At 34.8% G+C, this 19089-nt stretch overlaps 3 protein-coding genes and 1 long non-coding RNA gene across 4 annotated transcripts; 1 reads left to right on the top strand and 3 right to left on the bottom strand.

Moving 5' to 3' along the window:
* The first annotated feature begins 1162 nt into the window (after window positions 1–1162).
* LOC101899539 (splicing factor U2AF 50 kDa subunit) lies at window positions 1163–7826 on the top strand. The gene is made up of 6 exons (XM_005185136.4): window positions 1163–1367; window positions 1427–2053; window positions 2128–2216; window positions 4918–5040; window positions 5111–5233; window positions 7344–7826. Exons 1-6 carry the CDS (start codon window positions 1355–1357, stop codon window positions 7683–7685), a joined length of 1317 nt encoding a protein of 438 aa, XP_005185193.3. The 5' UTR covers window positions 1163–1354; the 3' UTR covers window positions 7686–7826.
* A 60-nt stretch (window positions 7827–7886) lies between these two features.
* LOC101899870 (pseudouridine kinase) lies at window positions 7887–8972 on the bottom strand. Its single transcript, XM_005185138.3, has one exon. It carries the CDS (start codon window positions 8970–8972, stop codon window positions 7887–7889), a length of 1086 nt encoding a protein of 361 aa, XP_005185195.3.
* A 487-nt stretch (window positions 8973–9459) lies between these two features.
* On the bottom strand, window positions 9460–10948 carry LOC131802258 (uncharacterized). Its single transcript, XR_009342121.1, has 2 exons — window positions 9703–10948; window positions 9460–9640 (listed from the first exon to the last, which is right to left on the bottom strand). It is a non-coding gene; the product is annotated as an uncharacterized LOC131802258 (long non-coding RNA).
* A 1195-nt stretch (window positions 10949–12143) lies between these two features.
* On the bottom strand, window positions 12144–13199 carry LOC101900038 (uncharacterized). Its single transcript, XM_005185139.2, has one exon. The coding sequence runs from the start codon at window positions 13197–13199 to the stop codon at window positions 12144–12146; it is 1056 nt and encodes a 351-aa protein (XP_005185196.2).
* Window positions 13200–19089: the final 5890 nt, after the last annotated feature.

Here is a 19089-nt window from a genome sequence, read left to right as displayed (position 1 = left end):
GATAGCTTATCATTTTCGTTGTTAGTTGTTTCCTAGTAGTGAACACATCATTCAACATTTTTCACAATTCTCATGTCTCGCACAAAAAAAATATATGTGACTCCATATGACTCACTGAATAAACTCCCTTCAAAAATGTCGAACAGGGAACGCTAGAAACAAATACCGCAAATATTCAAAGAAAAATTCCATTTCAACCAATTTATCATACAACCAAATAAAACCAAAGAAAATTTTAAAAATTAAAAAGGGCAACTTCAGCAACGAGAAAATGAAATGAGAATATAAAAAACGCAAATATTTGATATTACGATGACATGAAGGCGAGTACACTGTTTTCTTCCCTCCAATTCCTTCACCCGAAAGCTCACAATTTTGAGTAATGTATCTCATTAAAATACTTAAATGTGGAAAGATAAGCATATGTTGCTTCATTTTTCAAATGAATTAATTTGTCTAATAGGTCATTAATTGTTTTAAACCGACTAAATTTCTAATCCAATTTTCAACCAGCTGGCTTGAGGTGGGATTACGTAAAGTGCTTAGTTCGATTTTGCCCCTAGGCTCCTTTGTTCATTTCCGAAGAAGCCAGCCAATGACTTAAGCCAGCCAAATAAGCGCTTTATGTGACATTTCATAACGGGATTGCAGAGCTGCACTTAAATCCTTCGGTCGTATTCCGCTATAATTTGACATTAATATGCCTAGACATGAATTCATGCTGTTTATGTACTTGCATATTTAAGCCAGCTAAATAAGCGCTTTATGTATTCTCACCTTAAGACTAGTTTGCATGTCAATCAGCTGATTTTGGTTTACGTATGCATACGCGAAATTTCAGACAAATTATCAAATGTGCAGGTTACTATTTATATTTATTAAAATACACAGTCTCCTTCTGCATCCATACATGGTACATTCATTTACAAGGTAAGGCATAGCAAATACTTGAATACAATTTTTTTCTTTTGTAAAAGCTTTTACTTTGATATCGGATTAAGCCCATAAATGGTGATAGTACACTTAATCATAGAATAGGTGTATAGTGTAAACGGGCTTTAAAGAGTACTTGTTTAGGTTTCACCATATCTACAGATCCCTATTGTTTGGGGTTTTGTTATTATTCTAAACCTTCATCAACGTTTGGTTTTATGTTTCCTTTGCATTTGATAGAAAGAGAAAGAAAATATCCAACAGAAAGCAGTTTCTGGAAAGAAAACGGAAACAATTTACGGGGAGAATATTGTCATTTTTTGAGAAAAAATTCAGCTTATAATTCATTTAAAAGGATTATTCAAAAAGAGATACTTAGTAATAAATCTTCCTGAATTTCATAGAAAAACATATATGCAATATGGGTTACGATGGTAAGTTTCAATGCGAAAGTGATTTGTGTAATCGTTTGTAATCAACTTGAACTTGACAGGACGCAAAAGAAATCGCTCACATTCTAGATCACGCTCTCGTTCACGTTCCCGTTCTCGGTCACGCTCCAGAGACCGTTTCTATCGGAAAAGCACTAAATCTCGTGATCGCGATCGTTCCCGTGATCGCTCGCGAGAGCGTCGAGGACACAAATCCTATCGACGCAAACCATCACTTTATTGGGATGTACCGCCACCTGGCTTTGAGCATATAACTCCCATGCAGTACAAAGCAATGCAGGCTTCCGGACAAATACCACCCAATACAGTTCCAGAAGTACCACAAGCTGCTGTTCCTGTTGTGGGTTCGACAATTGCCCGACAGGCTCGCCGTTTATATGTTGGCAATATACCATTTGGTGTGACTGAAGATGAAATGATGGAATTCTTTAATCAACAAATGCACTTGGTTGGCTTAGCCCAGGCTGAGGGCAATCCGGTATTGGCCTGTCAAATAAATTTGGATAAGAATTTTGCGTTCCTTGAGTTTCGTTCGATTGACGAGACCAGCCAAGCAATGGCTTTTGATGGTATTAATTTTAAGGGTCAAGTTTTGAAAATTCGTAGACCGCATGACTACCAACCATTGCCGGGGACAACAGATACAAAAATCATACAAACACTGGCATGTATGTGTAGAAAATTTGCGGAAATATTCTAACGAACATTTGTAATAACTATAATATATTCATTTGTTTTGCAGCTAAAGTAGTCACTATATCAACAGTTGTGCCAGATTCACCACATAAAATATTTATTGGTGGTCTTCCCAACTATTTGGGCGATGAACAGGTAAGTAAAATAGTAAAAATTTGGGCTGAGATACTTGCATTGAATTTAAATGCGGCTGTAATATTAACAAAATTATTTTTTGGAACAGTTAGGTTTTTTGCAGTGGTATTAGAGTGAGATTGGGGGGTTTGCTTTTCCCATGTCTAAAACGAAATGTAGGATGTTTAACAAATGTTGAAATTTGTTGAATGCCTAAATTCTCACACATTCGCCCTGTTAAGATATAGGCGTACGTTTAAATAACTTACGTATATTAAATTCTCAAATAAAGTGGGTATTTATGAATAATGCATTTTGACAATGCGATGTTCTGAAATAAATAATTATAAAAATAATTTAAACATGATTACACGAGGTTACCTTCTTTAATTGCAATTCATCTATCATTTTCAAATAGTAGATGAGTGAATATTTTCTGACGTTTTTTTGCGTTGTCTGAATAGGATAATGCTTTGCATCTATAGACATAAATACACGAAAAAAAATGTATCTATTCTACGACCAACATTGCTTTTTCTATCTATAATTTTATGTCACAAATGCAACAAGTTGTTTAGTTTAAATTTCACTTTTATCACAATATTTTAATTTAAGATATATATTTTTTTAATTCTAAATAATAATAGCCTGTTCAGCAAACTTTTTTTTCTAAATGGAAGGCAAATGACAGACAAATAGAGTTATTGGTTTCCGTACGCAATAAATAGCCGGTGCGGGACATACCCAGAAGAGAAAGTCTTTGGCGTACCCATTATTATGGGGGTTATGTCCGCTACTTTCTGGAGTTTATGACCTTTTTTTTCTTGGACATAATATGGAGTTAGGCCACAATCCCTAGAAAGTTTCGGACATAAGCCCTATAAGAATGGGCATGTCCAAAACGATTGGGTGTGTGAAAAAATTGAGATTTTATCCTCTGGGTATGTCTTGCACCTAAATTTCATAATTTTTGCAAGTAGATGGCCTTTGACCGGGGCTTGAGGAAAAATAGCATACTTTAAAATGGCCATAACTCCTTAAATATTGCCATTTCGGGTTTTTTTTGCTATTATTTGTGATCACTTTTCTAAAGAGGAAAAATATCATACTTTAAAAAGGCCATAACTCCTTAAATATTGATATTTCGGGGTTTTTAGCTATTGTTTGTGATCACTTTTCAAAAGAGGAAAAACATCATATTTAAAATAGCCATAACTCCTTAAATATTGACATTTCGGGGTTTTTAACTATTATTTGTGATCACTTTTCGCAAGAGGAAAAATAGCATACTTTAAAATGGCCATAACTCCTTACATATTGACATTTCGGGGTTTTTAGCTATTATTTGTGATCACTTTTCTAAAGAGGGAAAAAAAAATGTCCACACTGCAAACAGTCATACCCCACATGGGGATCCGTGTGGATTATATCCGGGCACCGACACGTCAACACCAAAACAAACGGACGCAGTCATTTTTGAAAAAATAAACAAATTTTCTTTTTGGAAACAAACAAATTTTGACAGTAGGGCAATATGTGAAATGATCTTTTACTCCCAGACAAAAAATGTAACTGAACTGAAATAAAAATTTGATTGTCTGGGTAGCAATTGCTTGTTTGCCTTAAACAAAAGTTCTGTAAACGGGCTATAAAACGGGATATAACAAAAAAATGGTTAAATTTTCAAATGCTGTTGACATTTAAATTCATGCTTTATCCATTCATTTTTTGCGATTTTCTCATAAATAGAAATACTGTGAGGATGTGTCAAATAAATTAAAATAAGCAAACTTGAAGCAAAACGTTCAGAGCTGTGTTTTTCAAATTAAACCAACCCTTATTGTAATGATTGTACCATGGACATTTTAAGGATTTAAGATTTGTTTGTGGTGAATGTTCATCAAAATACCGGTCTTGTTCCCGTTTTTTGTATTTTTTAAGATATGTTGGAAAATTGTAGAAGTCGATTGGGAAGATTTTTGTTTTCCTATTTTGTTCGAATTTTTAGTAAGGTTCGGTTAGTAAGGTATATAAAGAAGTTCCTTTGACCATCATATTATTTTTCCAATTAAGTAGGAACACCGAAAAATTGTATGACTAAAAATCTACTATATAATAGAGAACATTTGCATCTTTAGCAAATAAATCCATTTCACCAGAAAACCCATTGATTTTTCAGCAAAATATTGGAAATAAATACATATATATCTCCATTCCAGCAAAATAAAATTTTCCTTTTCAGCAAAAAACGTTTTTTTCAGCAAAAATCTCCTCGTTTCAGCAAATATTTTCTTTACACCCCCTCTTTCAGCGGCAGTTCTTTTCAGCACATAACTTTTGATGCAAATTTACTGATACATGTTTTTATTCGTTTATATAATTGTAGATTAGTATGTGCAACTCAGCGTATGCGACAGCCTTTGTCCATAAAAATATGAGTATTTCTTACAAAAAATTGTTTTATATTGTATAAACAAAAAGAAACACAGTCATAAACACAAACTCTCAAAAGATACCTACCTATCTTCTTCTAACGAAGAAAAAAACTTCAAAAAAAGGCAAGTTATGTTTATATAATAAGAACTAAGAACATAAACAATTGTAGTCCGATGGGCAACTATACTCAATGACAAATTGATTTGTTTACTAAATAACATTAAAAAAATGAAGAAGAATATTCTCTATTAATTTCTGTTTTATGTTGAATTGTCTTTTACTTTAGGTTAAAGAGCTACTTTTATCTTTTGGACAATTGCGGGCTTTTAATTTGGTTAAAGATGCATCGACTGGTTTGAGCAAGGGCTATGCTTTTTGTGAATATGTCGATTTGAGCATAACTGATCAGGTAATTCATTCGCAGATATTGATTTTATACAATCCGTATTAAACGTTTTTTTTTTGTTTGTTTATCGCAGGCTATAGCCGGTTTGAATGGCATGCAATTGGGCGAAAAGAAACTTATTGTTCAAAGGGCAAGTGTTGGTGCCAAAAATGCTCAAAATAATCAAGCAGTTGTGGCCACACCAGTCACAATACAGGTAGGTTAAGTACACATTTAGTCGAAGATGGTCATTTGGTCGTTTAAGGTGAATTCTCCCCTTAATTAATTAAGAATCACACAGGCAATTATGAATACATTCGACAAATTTTTCCGTGTGTAAAATTATTTTTAGGACCTTCAGAAATATTTTCGGTTGAAATGAAGCCACATGACTTAAATACTGTTAAAACAAGTAAAATAATATCATAATATTCAGATGCATACCCCCAGCCTTGAGTTGTGATTGTTCAAATTTTTGGCCAATATGGACCAATTCGTATCTGCCTATGACTGATGTAAATATTACAACGTGACAGATTTGGACTATGTCGACTACTTCCTATACTTTATATGAGATATGTGCAACTTTTTGAAAAATGTGGAAATATGCGTAAGGTAACAGATATATCGGACCGAAGAATTCCATCTTCATACTTCGTTTAATACAGATACAAATATTGGTATGTGCAACATTTGAAGGAAATCGAACATTTATATCCAATTTTATGCGAAATCATAAATTTCGATAAATTACATATTCATATAAGATTCCTGGTTAAGAGACATACTCAGATATATCATGTTGTAAAGAATCGTTGACTTATTTTGCAAGTTATGGCAGATAAAAGTATTGAAAATCTATGTTAGGTACCAGAAGGGGTTCGCATATATAGCATTTTCACAACAGATCCTGCGTTAGCAAAAATATTTGGATGTGTGAAATTTGAAAAGAGTTGGATGCTTATTTCGCTTTCTTTGAGCGTTTTTTAAAATCTTAAACCCTATGTGTTTTTTAAAATCTTACCAGAACAAATGGTCCGATCTCTTTTGAGATTTACCAAGTCTGAATCGAGTCGGATGTTAATTTCTCGTTTTATGAGCTCCATATATTTTCAATATTTGATTATTTGTGGGAGAGATACCAGAAGAAGTGGAGCGATATATCCCACCTTCACACAAGACCTTGTGTTATTAAAAATATTGTGATGTGTGTAATGTGAAGAGAACCGGATGCTTATTTCGGACTTTATGATCGTTTTGGTTGTTTAAAACCTTGACCCTTTGTTGGGGAAGTACCAGAAGGAATTGTCCGATCCCTACAATCTATATAACAGATCTTGTGTTGATGGAAATATGGAGTCTGAATGGAATCGGATGTTAATTCCACGTTTTATAAGCTTCATATATTCAACATTTTGACGATTTTTGGGCGTGGTACCAGAAGAAGTGGACCGATATATTCCATCTTCGTACCAGACCTTTCGTTAATAAAAATATTGCGATGTGTGGAATTTAAAGACTATCGGACACTTACATCACATTTTATAAGAGTTATAATTATTCAAAATTTTGACCTTTTGTGGGGGAGGTATTGGTTGGTGTGTACCAATATTGTCCATTTTCGCACCTCACCTAGCACTAATGCAGATATTAGGATAAGTAAAATTGGAGCAAAATCGGATTATCGTTTTTTTTCTGTGCAGTAAATTGTTTTCTTTGAAAATGTTGACATTTCGGGGATGGGGTGTGTGTTTGGTACCAGTAGAAGTGGACCTATATTGCCCATCTCCGAACTCGATCTAGGTTTGACAATAATATCACGATGTACCAAGTTTGGATCAAATCGGGTACTCCCTTCGAGAGTTATCGTGCGCCCAGCCAGACAGACAGACGGACTAGATTGCTAGATCGACTCCAAATGTCCTGAAAGGAATTTGGCCCAAAGAGACCTAGGGTCTAAAACCGTTATTCCGATGAGGCACGTTTTGGCCGTATCAAATGATATATACCCTCTCTAGCCATATGGCTGAGGGTATAATAAGCATGGAAGAAAGGAATTATAAAGAAAGGAAAAAGGAATTATTTTAAAGATTTTATTATTTTTCCTACCACTAAACCAAACGACCACATGTCCACCATATTCAGTAATTTACTAAATTTTTTATTTTATTATCGAGCTGGAAGTCTTAAATATAATTTGAGTTCATAGAATTCCGAAATATTGGAAATAAAAGCAATTATATAACGACCTCGAGCTCGAAAAGCTACATTTATTCATAGAACTGATATTTAACATTGCGGTAAATTAAATTACTTACATTCTATAGGTGCCTGGTTTGTCCAATTTCATTTCATCTGGCCCACCCACGGAGGTGTTGTGTCTGCTCAACATGGTTACACCAGATGAATTACGTGACGAAGAGGAATACGAAGATATTCTAGAAGATATTAAGGAGGAATGCAATAAATACGGTGTTGTACGTAGTGTTGAAATACCACGACCCATCGATGGTGTCGATGTACCCGGTTTGGGCAAAGTGTTTGTCGAATTCAATTCTGTCATGGATTGTCAGAAGGCTCAACAGGCGTTGACGGGTCGCAAATTTAGTGATCGGGTAGTAGTTACATCTTACTTTGATCCCGACAAATATCATCGCCGTGAATTCTAAGCATAATATCATCATTTTCATCTTCTCATTTCCTCTGTATGTCATAGTTATAAGATACCGTTCAATTTATGCAAATGCATATTTAGGTTTGTACAAACAATATTTATCCAATAAATTAGTAAAAGCTAAATTAATGATCAATATTTGTGTATTTTTATTAGTTATTAATAGTAATATTATTAAAAATAATTTATATATATTCTAGTCAATTACATAATCCCAAATTTTTACTCCGAACCAACTTGGTGTTTTAAAGTACTCCATTCTCCTCAACCAAAAGTCACTATCCTCCCAACCTGGTGGAAAGTATTCCTTTGGCACAGCAGCTTCGGTTTTCAAAGCCTCCCTAGCAGCATGAAAGCCATATCCAATCGATTGAGATACGGTGTATTCCTTTAGTAGTCCTGAAATGAAACCACCAGCAAAGCTATCCCCGGCACCAGAAACGCTGACAACATTTTTTTCTACAATTCGAGTGGGGAAAAATATAATTCTCTTCGATGTTTCGGTACTTTCAGTTGGATCGAATATGTATTTCTGATCGATAAACAAAGGTTGTTGGAAGGGATTAACTGAATAGTTTAGAGATAATACAATGCCAGCCTGTCCCAAGGTAACCACAATACAGTCAAACATATGAGAAATAGCCTTAAGCATACGTTTAACTGATTCAAGAGTTGCTTCAACATTTTCTAAATCCACTTCATCAAATTCATAGTGGTCCCCCAATTCAGATCTAACGATATCTTGAAGTTCGGCATAATTGGGAGTTATAAGTCGAATTATGTTGGTAAGATGCGGTACACTGCTATAGAAAGGTTTTCCTGATATTCTCAAATCTGTGGGTTCATAAAATACCGGAACTTTAACCTCGCGAGCCGTTTTTAAAATCCAATGTATTGTATCGATGGGTAAATTTGCGTCGATTATGACAACAGATGCTGTGTGTAAAAGCTTCCGTGAAATATATTCTGCATGAAACTTGTTATGAATTTCCATGTCGCCTAATATGAGTTTACAATCCCCAGCCTTGTCAACCATGACAGTGCAAGAAGAAGTTCGAGAGCCTGGAAGTTTAACTATGTTGTGCCGTAAAGGTTCAGGCAAAAGGTTTAACATAATTTCTCCAATAATGTCGTCACCAATTAATGAAACAAAATTTACTTTTCCAAATAGTTTATATATAGATTCGGCCAAATTTCTTCCTACTCCTCCGGCTGATTGTGCAGATTTTCCATAGTACATGGCACCATCAATTGTTGATGGTAAATCCTCTTTCATTGACATTGTTATGTCTAATATAGAAACCCCAACGACTAAGGGTAATCTCTCCTCTTCTTTATTGTTATCCATTGCCAGTTATTAAACAATTGTTATCTGTATTTGAAGTTCAGCTAACACAACTCAATGTTCCGACCAACAATTAGTAATCAACTGATCGATATGAAAATTCAAGTGAAACTAATCCGTTTGTTTGTTTATTGCAAAGAATATGAGGGGAAGGGGTTTTGTTTAGATGTGTGGCAAAAGCTTGACGCTGGCCCTAACACTGCTGATAAAAAATGTCTTAAAAAAATAAACACTTAGTCTGTTCAAAGTTATATTTGTATGAGTTGAAAAGTTACTCAGAATAAACTTGGAAAGCGTATGTGTCACGTTTAGCTTAACTAGCAATTACAACCCTACGCTTAACAATACTATAGCCTCTGTATTACCTGTAAGCTTATATGTAATGAATTATTTCTAAATAAATGTATATGGAAAAATATCTCACCTATGGATCAAGTAGGTCCAGGTTTTGGTGTAGCGCCACAATTTCAACCCGAAGTATGTAGGCAACGCCCTTGCATAGAACTGTCAATATAGGTCTAAGTTTTCCGTATTTTGATGATTTGTGATATTTCACCGGAAATGTTTCAAATGAGGAATTTGGAGTTCCTAATGGGCTCTACATCCTATGACAAAAAGTTGCTCATACAGATCCACGTCTTCTTATTGCCCCTTTTTATGTACCTACCCATATTTAGCGACATTATCCGCCGGAATTGTTTCAAATTTTGTATTGTCGGTTCGTAATGAGTGCGGCAGCCTGTGACCAAAAATTGTCTATTCATGACCACGCCTTGGTATAGGTCCCATATAACGGTACTTCCCCATATATTCAGTATTTTGATTATCTATTATTACCTTATCTTGGCCGACATTATGCACCGGAATTGTGTCAAATTTCATATTTGACGTTTCTAATGGGTACTACAGTCTATGACAGAAAATTTCACATACTGGTTCTGGTCTTCGTATAGTCCCCATTTAACGGTTCCTCCCTATTTTCGGTATTTTAGTGATTTTAGCTACGTTATTCTCCGGAATTGTTCCGAATTTCGTATTGTAATATCGTGATGGCCTGAGACAAAAATTACATATATACGTCTTCATTCACGATTTTTGTAATTTTTGCGGTATTTTTCAAAGGATTTTTTTAAAATTTTTCAAATTCCTTCCAAATGGAGCAGAGTATTCAAAGTTCGCTCGGCCGAACAGTACAAGTATAAGGCTGTAAATGAGGGTTTAATTTCGAGTATTCAGTATTTGTTACACAAGCATTTTTATACCCTCAGCCATATGGCTATACAGGGTATATATCATTTGATACGGCAAAAACGTGCCTCATCGAAATAACGGTTGAAGACCCTAGGTCTCTTTGGACCAAATCCGTTTTATGATATTTGGAGTCGATCTAGCGATGTCCGTCCGTCCGCCTGTCTGGCTGGACCCCACGACAACTCTCGAAGAGAGTATTCGATTTGGTCCAAACTTGGTACATTCTAAACATAGATCGAGTTCGGAGATATACAATGTCGGTCCTCTCCTTCTAGGACCAACCCCACAAAAAGTCGACATCTTCAAAAAAATATGTAACTGCACAGAAAGAGGAATGATAATCCGATTTTGCCTCAACTTTGCAAATCCTAATATCTGCATCAGTGCTAGGCCAGGTGTGGAAATGGTCAATATCGGCCCAATCCATCCAGTACCTTCCCCACATAGGGTCAACATTTTGAATAATTATAACTCTTATAAAATGTGATGTAATTGTCCATTGTCTTTAAATTACACACATCACAATATTTTTATCAACCCAAGGTCTGGTGTGAAGATGGAATATATCGGTCCACTCAATCTGGTACCTCCCTTCCAAAGCGTTCCTAAAACGCGAAATTAACATCGCATTCCATTCAGACTTTGTACATCTCAATATTTCAATCAACACAATATCTGTTATAAAGATTTAAGAGATCGAACTATTTCTTCTGGCACCTCCTCCAAATAGGGTCCATGATTTTAAAAAGCATTCAACTCTCTTTAAATTTCACACATCCTATTACTTTTACTAACACAAGATCTGCTGTGAATATGGTACAGTCCGGACCATTTCTTCTGGTACCTCCCGCACAAAGGGTCACAATTTTGAGTAACCAAAACGATCTTAAAATCCGAAAAAAGCATCCGGTTATCTTCAAATCTCACATATCCGATTACTTTTACTAACACAAGAAGATGGGATAATCGGTGCACTCTATCTGGTACCTCCATCACAAATGGTAGAAACTTTGAATATCCATGAAGCTCCTAAAACGCGAAATTAACATCTGATTCCATTCCATTGGTACATCTCAATATTTCAATCAACACAAGATCTGCTATAAAGATGGTAGAGATCGGATCATTTCTTCTGGTACCTCCCCCACAAGGGGTCAACATTTTGAATGACTAAAACGATCATAAAATCCGAAATAAGCAACCGGTACACACATGCCATTATTTATACTAACATAAGATCTGCTGTGAAAATGGGATACATCGGCGCACTCGTTCTGGCACTTCCCCCACGACGAGTTACAATTTTTGAAAAAACTAAGCGCTCATAAAAATCTGAATAAGCATCATCTCTCTTCAAATTTCACACACACACAAAGATTTTTGCTAACACAAATTCTCTTTTGAAGATAATAGATATATGCCAACCCGTTTTGGTACCTCAACCAAAAAAGGTCACAATTTCCAATACTTATATCTGTCATAATTGCGAAATACGTCAGCTATTCTTTACAACCGGCTGTATATAAATATTTCCCTTAACAGGAATCCTAAGATGAATATGGAATTTATGATTTCGCATAAAACTGTCCATGCCAATATTTTTATCTTTATTAGATGAAGTATGAAAATGGAATACTTCTGTCGGTACCTTGGTACTTTAACATTTTCTAAAAATTACCACATATCTCATATAAAGTAAAGTGATGTAACCAATATAGTCCAAACCTGGAACGTCGTAATAATTATATCATATTTATTTGTTTCGGAACCGAAATTGACAATATTGCCCATTCCTATTGGCCCACACTCCATAGAGGGTCAAAAATTTGAATAATCATAACAGAAATCAAAATACATTCAATTAATCGAACATTGGCCGTGGGTATTTCCTATCTGTTGGCTTTTAAACATTAGTTTTTCATTGAAATAACCCTCTTTTTTAAAGTCGTCCATTTTACGCTTCCACACTTCACAATCCTCCCAGATCTCAAATGTTTCCACAGCTTGTCCAGCAGCATGAAATGCCAAGCCAATCGATTGAGTCACGGTGTACTCCTTCAATAGTCCTGAAAAGAAAACACCGGCAAAGCTATCCCCAACGCCAGAATCACTTACAAACCCTTTTACCATATTTGGAGTGGGAAAGAATATTATCTGTTTCGACAATTCGGTTCGTTCAGTAGGATCGAATATGTACTTCTGATTGACAAACAAAGATTGTGTGTAAGGATTAAATGACGAATTAATGCACAACACTATACCAGTTTGTCCCAGGTTAACCGCAATACAATCAAACCTGTGTGCAATATGTATAAGCGTATACGTAACTGATGCAAGAGTTTCTTCAACATTATTCAAATCCTCTCTATCAACTATTAAAAGTTCTCCCCACTCTGATTTAACGATATCTTGCAGTTCGTCGTAATTGGGGGTTACAAGGCGAATTAATTTGGTAGAAAGTGGCAAAAAGTTGTAGAAGGGTTTTCCAGCTGTTTTCAAATCTGTCGGTTCATAAAATATCGGCACTTTGAATCGAGAGGCAAAAAAGAAAATCCTCTCCATGATTTTGAGTGGTAAATTGTCATCAAATATGACAACAGATGCTTTATATATATGATTAAATTCAATATCGTAGTAGCCGGTTTCACATTGATCTTGCATTTCCATGTCGCGTAACATACATTTACAATCTCCCGTCTGGTCAACTATCACAGTGCAAGAGGAAGTTGAATATCCTGGCCATTTTGTTATGTTACACCGCGATGGTTCAGGTAAAAGTTTCAGTAGAATCTCACCCATGAGGTCGTCACCAATTGCAGAAATAAATTTGACTTCTCCAAACAGTTTACACATAGTTTTGGCTATATTTGTACCCGATCCTCCGGCTGATTGTATTGATTTTCCCTTATACATGGCTCCATTCAATGTCTCTGGTATGTCTTCTAACATCGACAATGTTGTTTCCAATATTGAAGTTCCATATACGACGGGAAATCTCTGAGATAATTCGTTTCCCATTGCCAATAATTCTTGAGTTGTTGTCTCTATCTAAACTAAAACCAAAATAACACAAAGCTTCAATCAATTGTTCGATGGTGAAATTCAAGTGAAACTAATCGTTGTAGTATACATATATATGTATATATTGATAAGATTAAATGGCTGTTACCGTCCATAAACGAGTCATTTCATGAAATTTCATTAAAATGACAAGTATTTGGTCTGTTCCAGAACCTACAAGCAAATACATAGGCCCGTTCTTACATTTTGTTCTTTATAGTCCACTTTTGTTATACCTTATTTTAGGAAAAGTAAAAGACAAAAGTTTCCAATATTAACTGTTTTCAACTGCTATGGCAATGTGTAAATTTTTGGAAAGGTCTATGGAACAGAATTTTGAAATTTTATTTTTGTTTTTTTTCCAAACTTTCATTTGTCATTCGTTTCTGTAATTGAGGTTTTTATATATTAGCATGCCTCTGTCATGACCGGTTCTCTATGTATTTTAGACACAAACCATTGCTCGAAAATGCATTTTGCCCAGTTTTTACCATTTTGGCTCTTTCTCATGGTGTTGTTAGCTGGGTGGGCGACAAATGAGTGTGTTAATACCAACGGCATAATGGGAGTGTTCGTTAACTCGATAATTTCTACAATATTTTATTGTAAGCTGTTCGTTTACCCAAACTTCTAGTAAGTGAGAGTGAAATGAGAGAGACATTTGACATTTGAGTTACTGAGGGTTTGCAAATTCTTATTGGGGATATTTCCCTAGTAAGAATTATCCAGCAACATCAGCTGTTCAATAATCAGTTGCTTTGTAAACAAACAAATCATGTAACCAATCTATTTTTTTTAATAAATTAAATTTATTTACAAAACTGGAAGAAGCTAGGATGAAAAATTAATTTCTTGAGAAAAAAAATAATTTCCAACATTTGGAACTAATTTGGAAATTAAAAAAAACAGTTAGTTCGGCCCGGCCGAACTTTGAATACCCTCCACCATTTGGAACGGATTAGAAAATTTAAAAAAAAAATAAAATCCATCAATAATTTATTTTAAAATCTTTAAAATACCTAATATCGGAAGTTGCCGATATATGGGGGGATATACGATATTGTGGACCTATATTGACAAATCTATGTCTGGGGGCAAAGTGCTCACAAAGAATTCCTTGTGTAGAATTTCAGACAATTCCTTTGAAAAATGTGGCTAAACTCATCAAAATACCGAATATCGTGGGGAACTGTTATATGGGGGCTATACGATATCGTGGACCTATATAGATAATTATCTTCCAGGGGATAAAGTACTCACAAAGAACTCCTTGTGTGTATTTTCAGACAAGGCTATTGGAAAATGTGGCTAAAATCATCAAAATACTGAATATCGGGGGGTACCGTTATATAGGGGCTATACGATATCGTGGATATAGCCCATCTTCGAACTTGACCTGCCTGCAGACAAAAAAGAGATCTGTGCAAAATTTTAGCTTGCTATCTTAATACGTTTAGACTGTAGCGTGTTTACAACAGACGGACAGGCGGGCGGACAGGGCTAAATCGTCTTAGAATTTTACGCTGATCAAGAATACATATTCTTTGTTGGGTCTAAAATGATTATTTCGAAGAGTTACAAACGGAATGACGAACTTAATATACCCTTCATACTATGTATGGTGGAGGGTATAAAAAAATAGAAACCGTTAAAATTCTGATAAAATCTTAAAAATACCAAATATAGAAACATACCGATATTTAGGGGCTATACGAAGACCTGGACCCCCATATAAAATTTTCTGTCATAGACTGAAGTACCCATTAGGAATTTCAAATTCGATATTTGTAACAATTCCGGTGAATAATGTCGCTGAAACCAGCAAAATACCGAATAGAGGGAGGTACCGATATTTAGACAATTGTCTGTCATAGGCTGTAGTAACCCTTATAAACTTCAAATACGACATTTGAAACAATTTCGATGAATACTGTCGATTGAATAATCAAAATAACGAATATATAACGAGATTTGGACCTTCCTAGACAATTTTCTGTCATAGGAACTTCACTATTTGGAACTTCAAATGAAACAGATCTGGTGAATAATGTAGCTGAAATCATCAAAATACCGAATGTAGGGAGGTACAGTTATATGAAAAAATGTAAAAATTATGGCGTTTGACTTTCTTGCAACTTTTTTTAACCTCATCCTGTATGTGTCGAGGTGTTACAAACGGAATGACAAACTTAATACACCCTCCATACTATGATGGAGGGTATAAAAATGGATAAATAAAATGTAAGTAAAGATAAAAATTTAAAAGATTTTTTTTGTTCATTTAGGTGTCAGGTAGCCAGCTACAAAATTTGGATCCGTGGAACACCAGTGCCCATGCTTACATCAATTGGAGATGCTGGAATAATAGGTATTGGTTGTAGACGGTATCTTTGTGCATGGAAACGGGTTATTTTTCATTTTTTTTGTAACGATAATGTAAAAACAAATAAACTGCATCAAAATGTAGCTGCTGCTAAGATTAGCGCCCAAGTTGAATCTGCTGTTATCTTACAAATGTTTTGCAAAATGGTGTTCGTTTACTTTTTGCAATTTTTTTCTCTCTCAAGAGAAGGAATCGTATTTTTTTCTCAGTAACTTATTATTAAGTATATGTTGATGGAAAAGTAAACGAACGAACTTAAAATAACTCCTTCTTTCAAATGAAACAGAATTTGGTGGAATATGTTTTTTTTTGTATTTAAATTTTATTTCTTTCATTTTTGTTCCTTTTCATTTACATTATTACTGTGGTTTTATTTATTTTTATATATTATATATTTTTTTGTCACTATTATCTGTTGTTCTGGTTGTTTTATTTCCTTATATATTGTGAAATGTTAAGCAAACTACACAGATCACACTTATAAACATTTAAAGCTTTGCCATTTTTTTTGTTACGTTTTGTTGACATCTTCTTTTCTGTTCATTAAATTTTTTGAAACGATTTCATCAAATTTATAGTTTTATTTCATTCTGTCTAAATTTAAATGTTTTAATTTATTGTTGTATTTAAAAATGTAATACATTATTTAATAATAATAATAATAACTACAAATGGAAAAATTACATTAATATATGTTGTTAATAATTATTTAATTTAAACAAAAAAAAAAAAAAAAACAACAACAACAAAAACTTATGTTGATATACTTTTTAACGGATGTATTTTATTGTTTTTTTTTTGTTACAAAAGAAAATTATATACAAAAGTTGTAAAGCTTTAAATTATATCGATTATAAAGGTTTGCATCGGTCAAAGACATAGCTTCTTTTTCTATGTGTGAAGTAGAAAATGATTATATTAACTGGTTTATTACAAATATTATAGAAATAATAATAAAAAATGTAAAACATCTTCAACCTCTTTTGATAAAACAAATCAGAAAGTATCAGCCGGCATATGGTGCGACCTTAGTGCGCATTATTATTATTTAAAATATACGAGAAGGGTGGATTGGAAGAAGTGAACCCATGCATTAATTTTTCACACAATGATTTTTTCTTATGTTTAACAATTTTGGGGTCCGTCATTTCTAAGCCACTCGCCCGACAGCCGTAAAATTTCTTCAAGTGACAGCTCATTATATTGTTTACAAGCATTTTGCTGAGAATTTTCCAAAAAAAAAAAAAAAGAAATTAATCGTGATGGATTTCAAGCGTGATAGTGTGATTTCTTTATATTTGGTTGGAAAATCACAAGTGGCTATCGTTAGAGCACTCCAGCATTTAAATGTGAATAAAACTTTTGTGTCTCATACCATCGCTCGTTAAGTGGACGAAAGAAAACAGCAACATTAGCAGAAATGGTTTGAAAAATAAAGAAGCGACTTGATCGAAGCCCGCGTCGCAGTTGCCGAAACATGGCTCGTGAGCTGAACATATCACAATATTCCATTCGGCAAATATTGAAAAATGAGCTCGGACTAAAGCCATTGAAATTCCAAAAAAGTGCAAGAACTTACACCGCAACAAATAGAAAATAGACTCAAAAGAGCTAAAGAGTTCCTTCGCTTGACCGAAAATGGTGAACTGCCGAATTTGGTTTCCTCCGATGAGAAAACATTGGTTGTTCAGCAGTTTGTAAACAAAAAAAAAAAAAAAATGATCATGTTTACTTGCCAAAGAGGTCAGCTGAAAATATGAACCTTCGGTTAGCCACCAGAACTCAAGCGCCGGCCATGGTCATGGTGTGGGCCGCCATAACAGCCGATGGTCGCTCTCCGCTCGTATTTATCGACCGTGGCATCAGAATAAATGCCGAATATTATCGCGAAAATATTCTGGAGGGTGTATTAAAGCCTTGGGCACTCAAACATTTTGGCTGCATAGCTTGGACATTCCAACAGGACTCAGCACGCGCCACCCAAGAATGGTTACAAAATGAGGTTCCTCGCTTCGCAGGGAATGGGCCAAAATACCGCAGAGCAATATTCTTTGGCCGTTTGAAGGCCATAATCTAATCTTAGAATAAATTTGGCGTTTGACTTTGTTGCAGTTTTTTTTATCTCTCCCTGTATATTATTTTTTAATACCCTACATCCCTTTACATATACAGTAGAGCTAAATATACTAAAGTACTCAGAGGGAACTCCTTGTGTGGATTTTCAGACAATTCCATTGAAAAATGTGGCTAAAATCATCAAAATACGGAATGTCGGGAAATACCATTGTATGGGGGCTATACGATATCGTTTACGTATGTAGACAATTCTCTTTCAGGGGCTGAAGAACTCAGAAGCAACTCCTGGTGTGGACTCTCAGACAATTCCATTGACAAATTTGGCTACAATCATCAAAATACCGAATATCGGGAGGTACCTTTATATGGGGTTTATACGATATCGTGGCAATTCTCTTCCAGGGAATAAAGTACTCATAATAGAACTCCTTGTGTGGAATTTCAGACAATTCCATTTAAAAATGTGCCTAAAATCATCAAAATACCGAATATCGGGAGATACTCTTATTTGGGGGTTATACGATATCGTGGACCTATATAGACCATTCTTTTTCAGGAGTTAAATTAGTCACGAAGAATTCCTTGTGTAGAATTTCAGACAATTCCAATGAAAAATGCGCCTAAAATCATCAAAATACGAAAATCGGGGGGTACCGTTATATGAGCCATACGATATCGTGGACCAATATAGCCCATCTTCGAACTTGACCTGCCTACACACAAAAGACTGATATGTGGAAAAATTTAGCTTCCTATCTTAATTTGTTTTGCGTGACAGACGGACAGGTCTATATCGCTTTAGAATTTTGCACTGATCAAGAATATATATACTTTGTTAGGTTTAAAGTTATTTCGATGAGTTACAAACGGAAAGACGAACTTAATATACCCTCCACTTTATTTATGGCATTTATGACTGAAAAGTCACAATTTCTGATTGGCACCTGTCCTCGTCTTACTTGGGATGTGGGAAAGAAAAACTATTTGTGGTAGGTATGACTTTGGTGAAATATTTAGACCTCTCAGAATTGCGATTGAGAACTGCAACAGGGTGCCTTCTCATGACACGAATAGACCGTGCACATTAAGAGACGAATATATACAATCCATGGATCTCCATGATCTAGAGAATAACTATTAAATATACAAGGTTACCAGGCTATGCTGTTAAAAAAATAAGACACAAGGAAAGCATAAGAGGTTACCTGTCCAGGAAAGAAGAATAATGTGCTAAAAAATTGACCAGGAATCCCGATTCTGAAATGCCGGGTTTAATTCAAAATA

Source organism: Musca domestica, unplaced genomic scaffold, assembly GCF_030504385.1.
Source record: "Musca domestica strain aabys unplaced genomic scaffold, Musca_domestica.polishedcontigs.V.1.1 2, whole genome shotgun sequence".
Lineage (NCBI taxonomy): Eukaryota > Metazoa > Arthropoda > Insecta > Diptera > Muscidae > Musca > Musca domestica.
The sequence above is the reverse complement of the archived record's forward strand: the minus strand, read 5'-3'. Positions and strand labels throughout refer to the sequence as shown.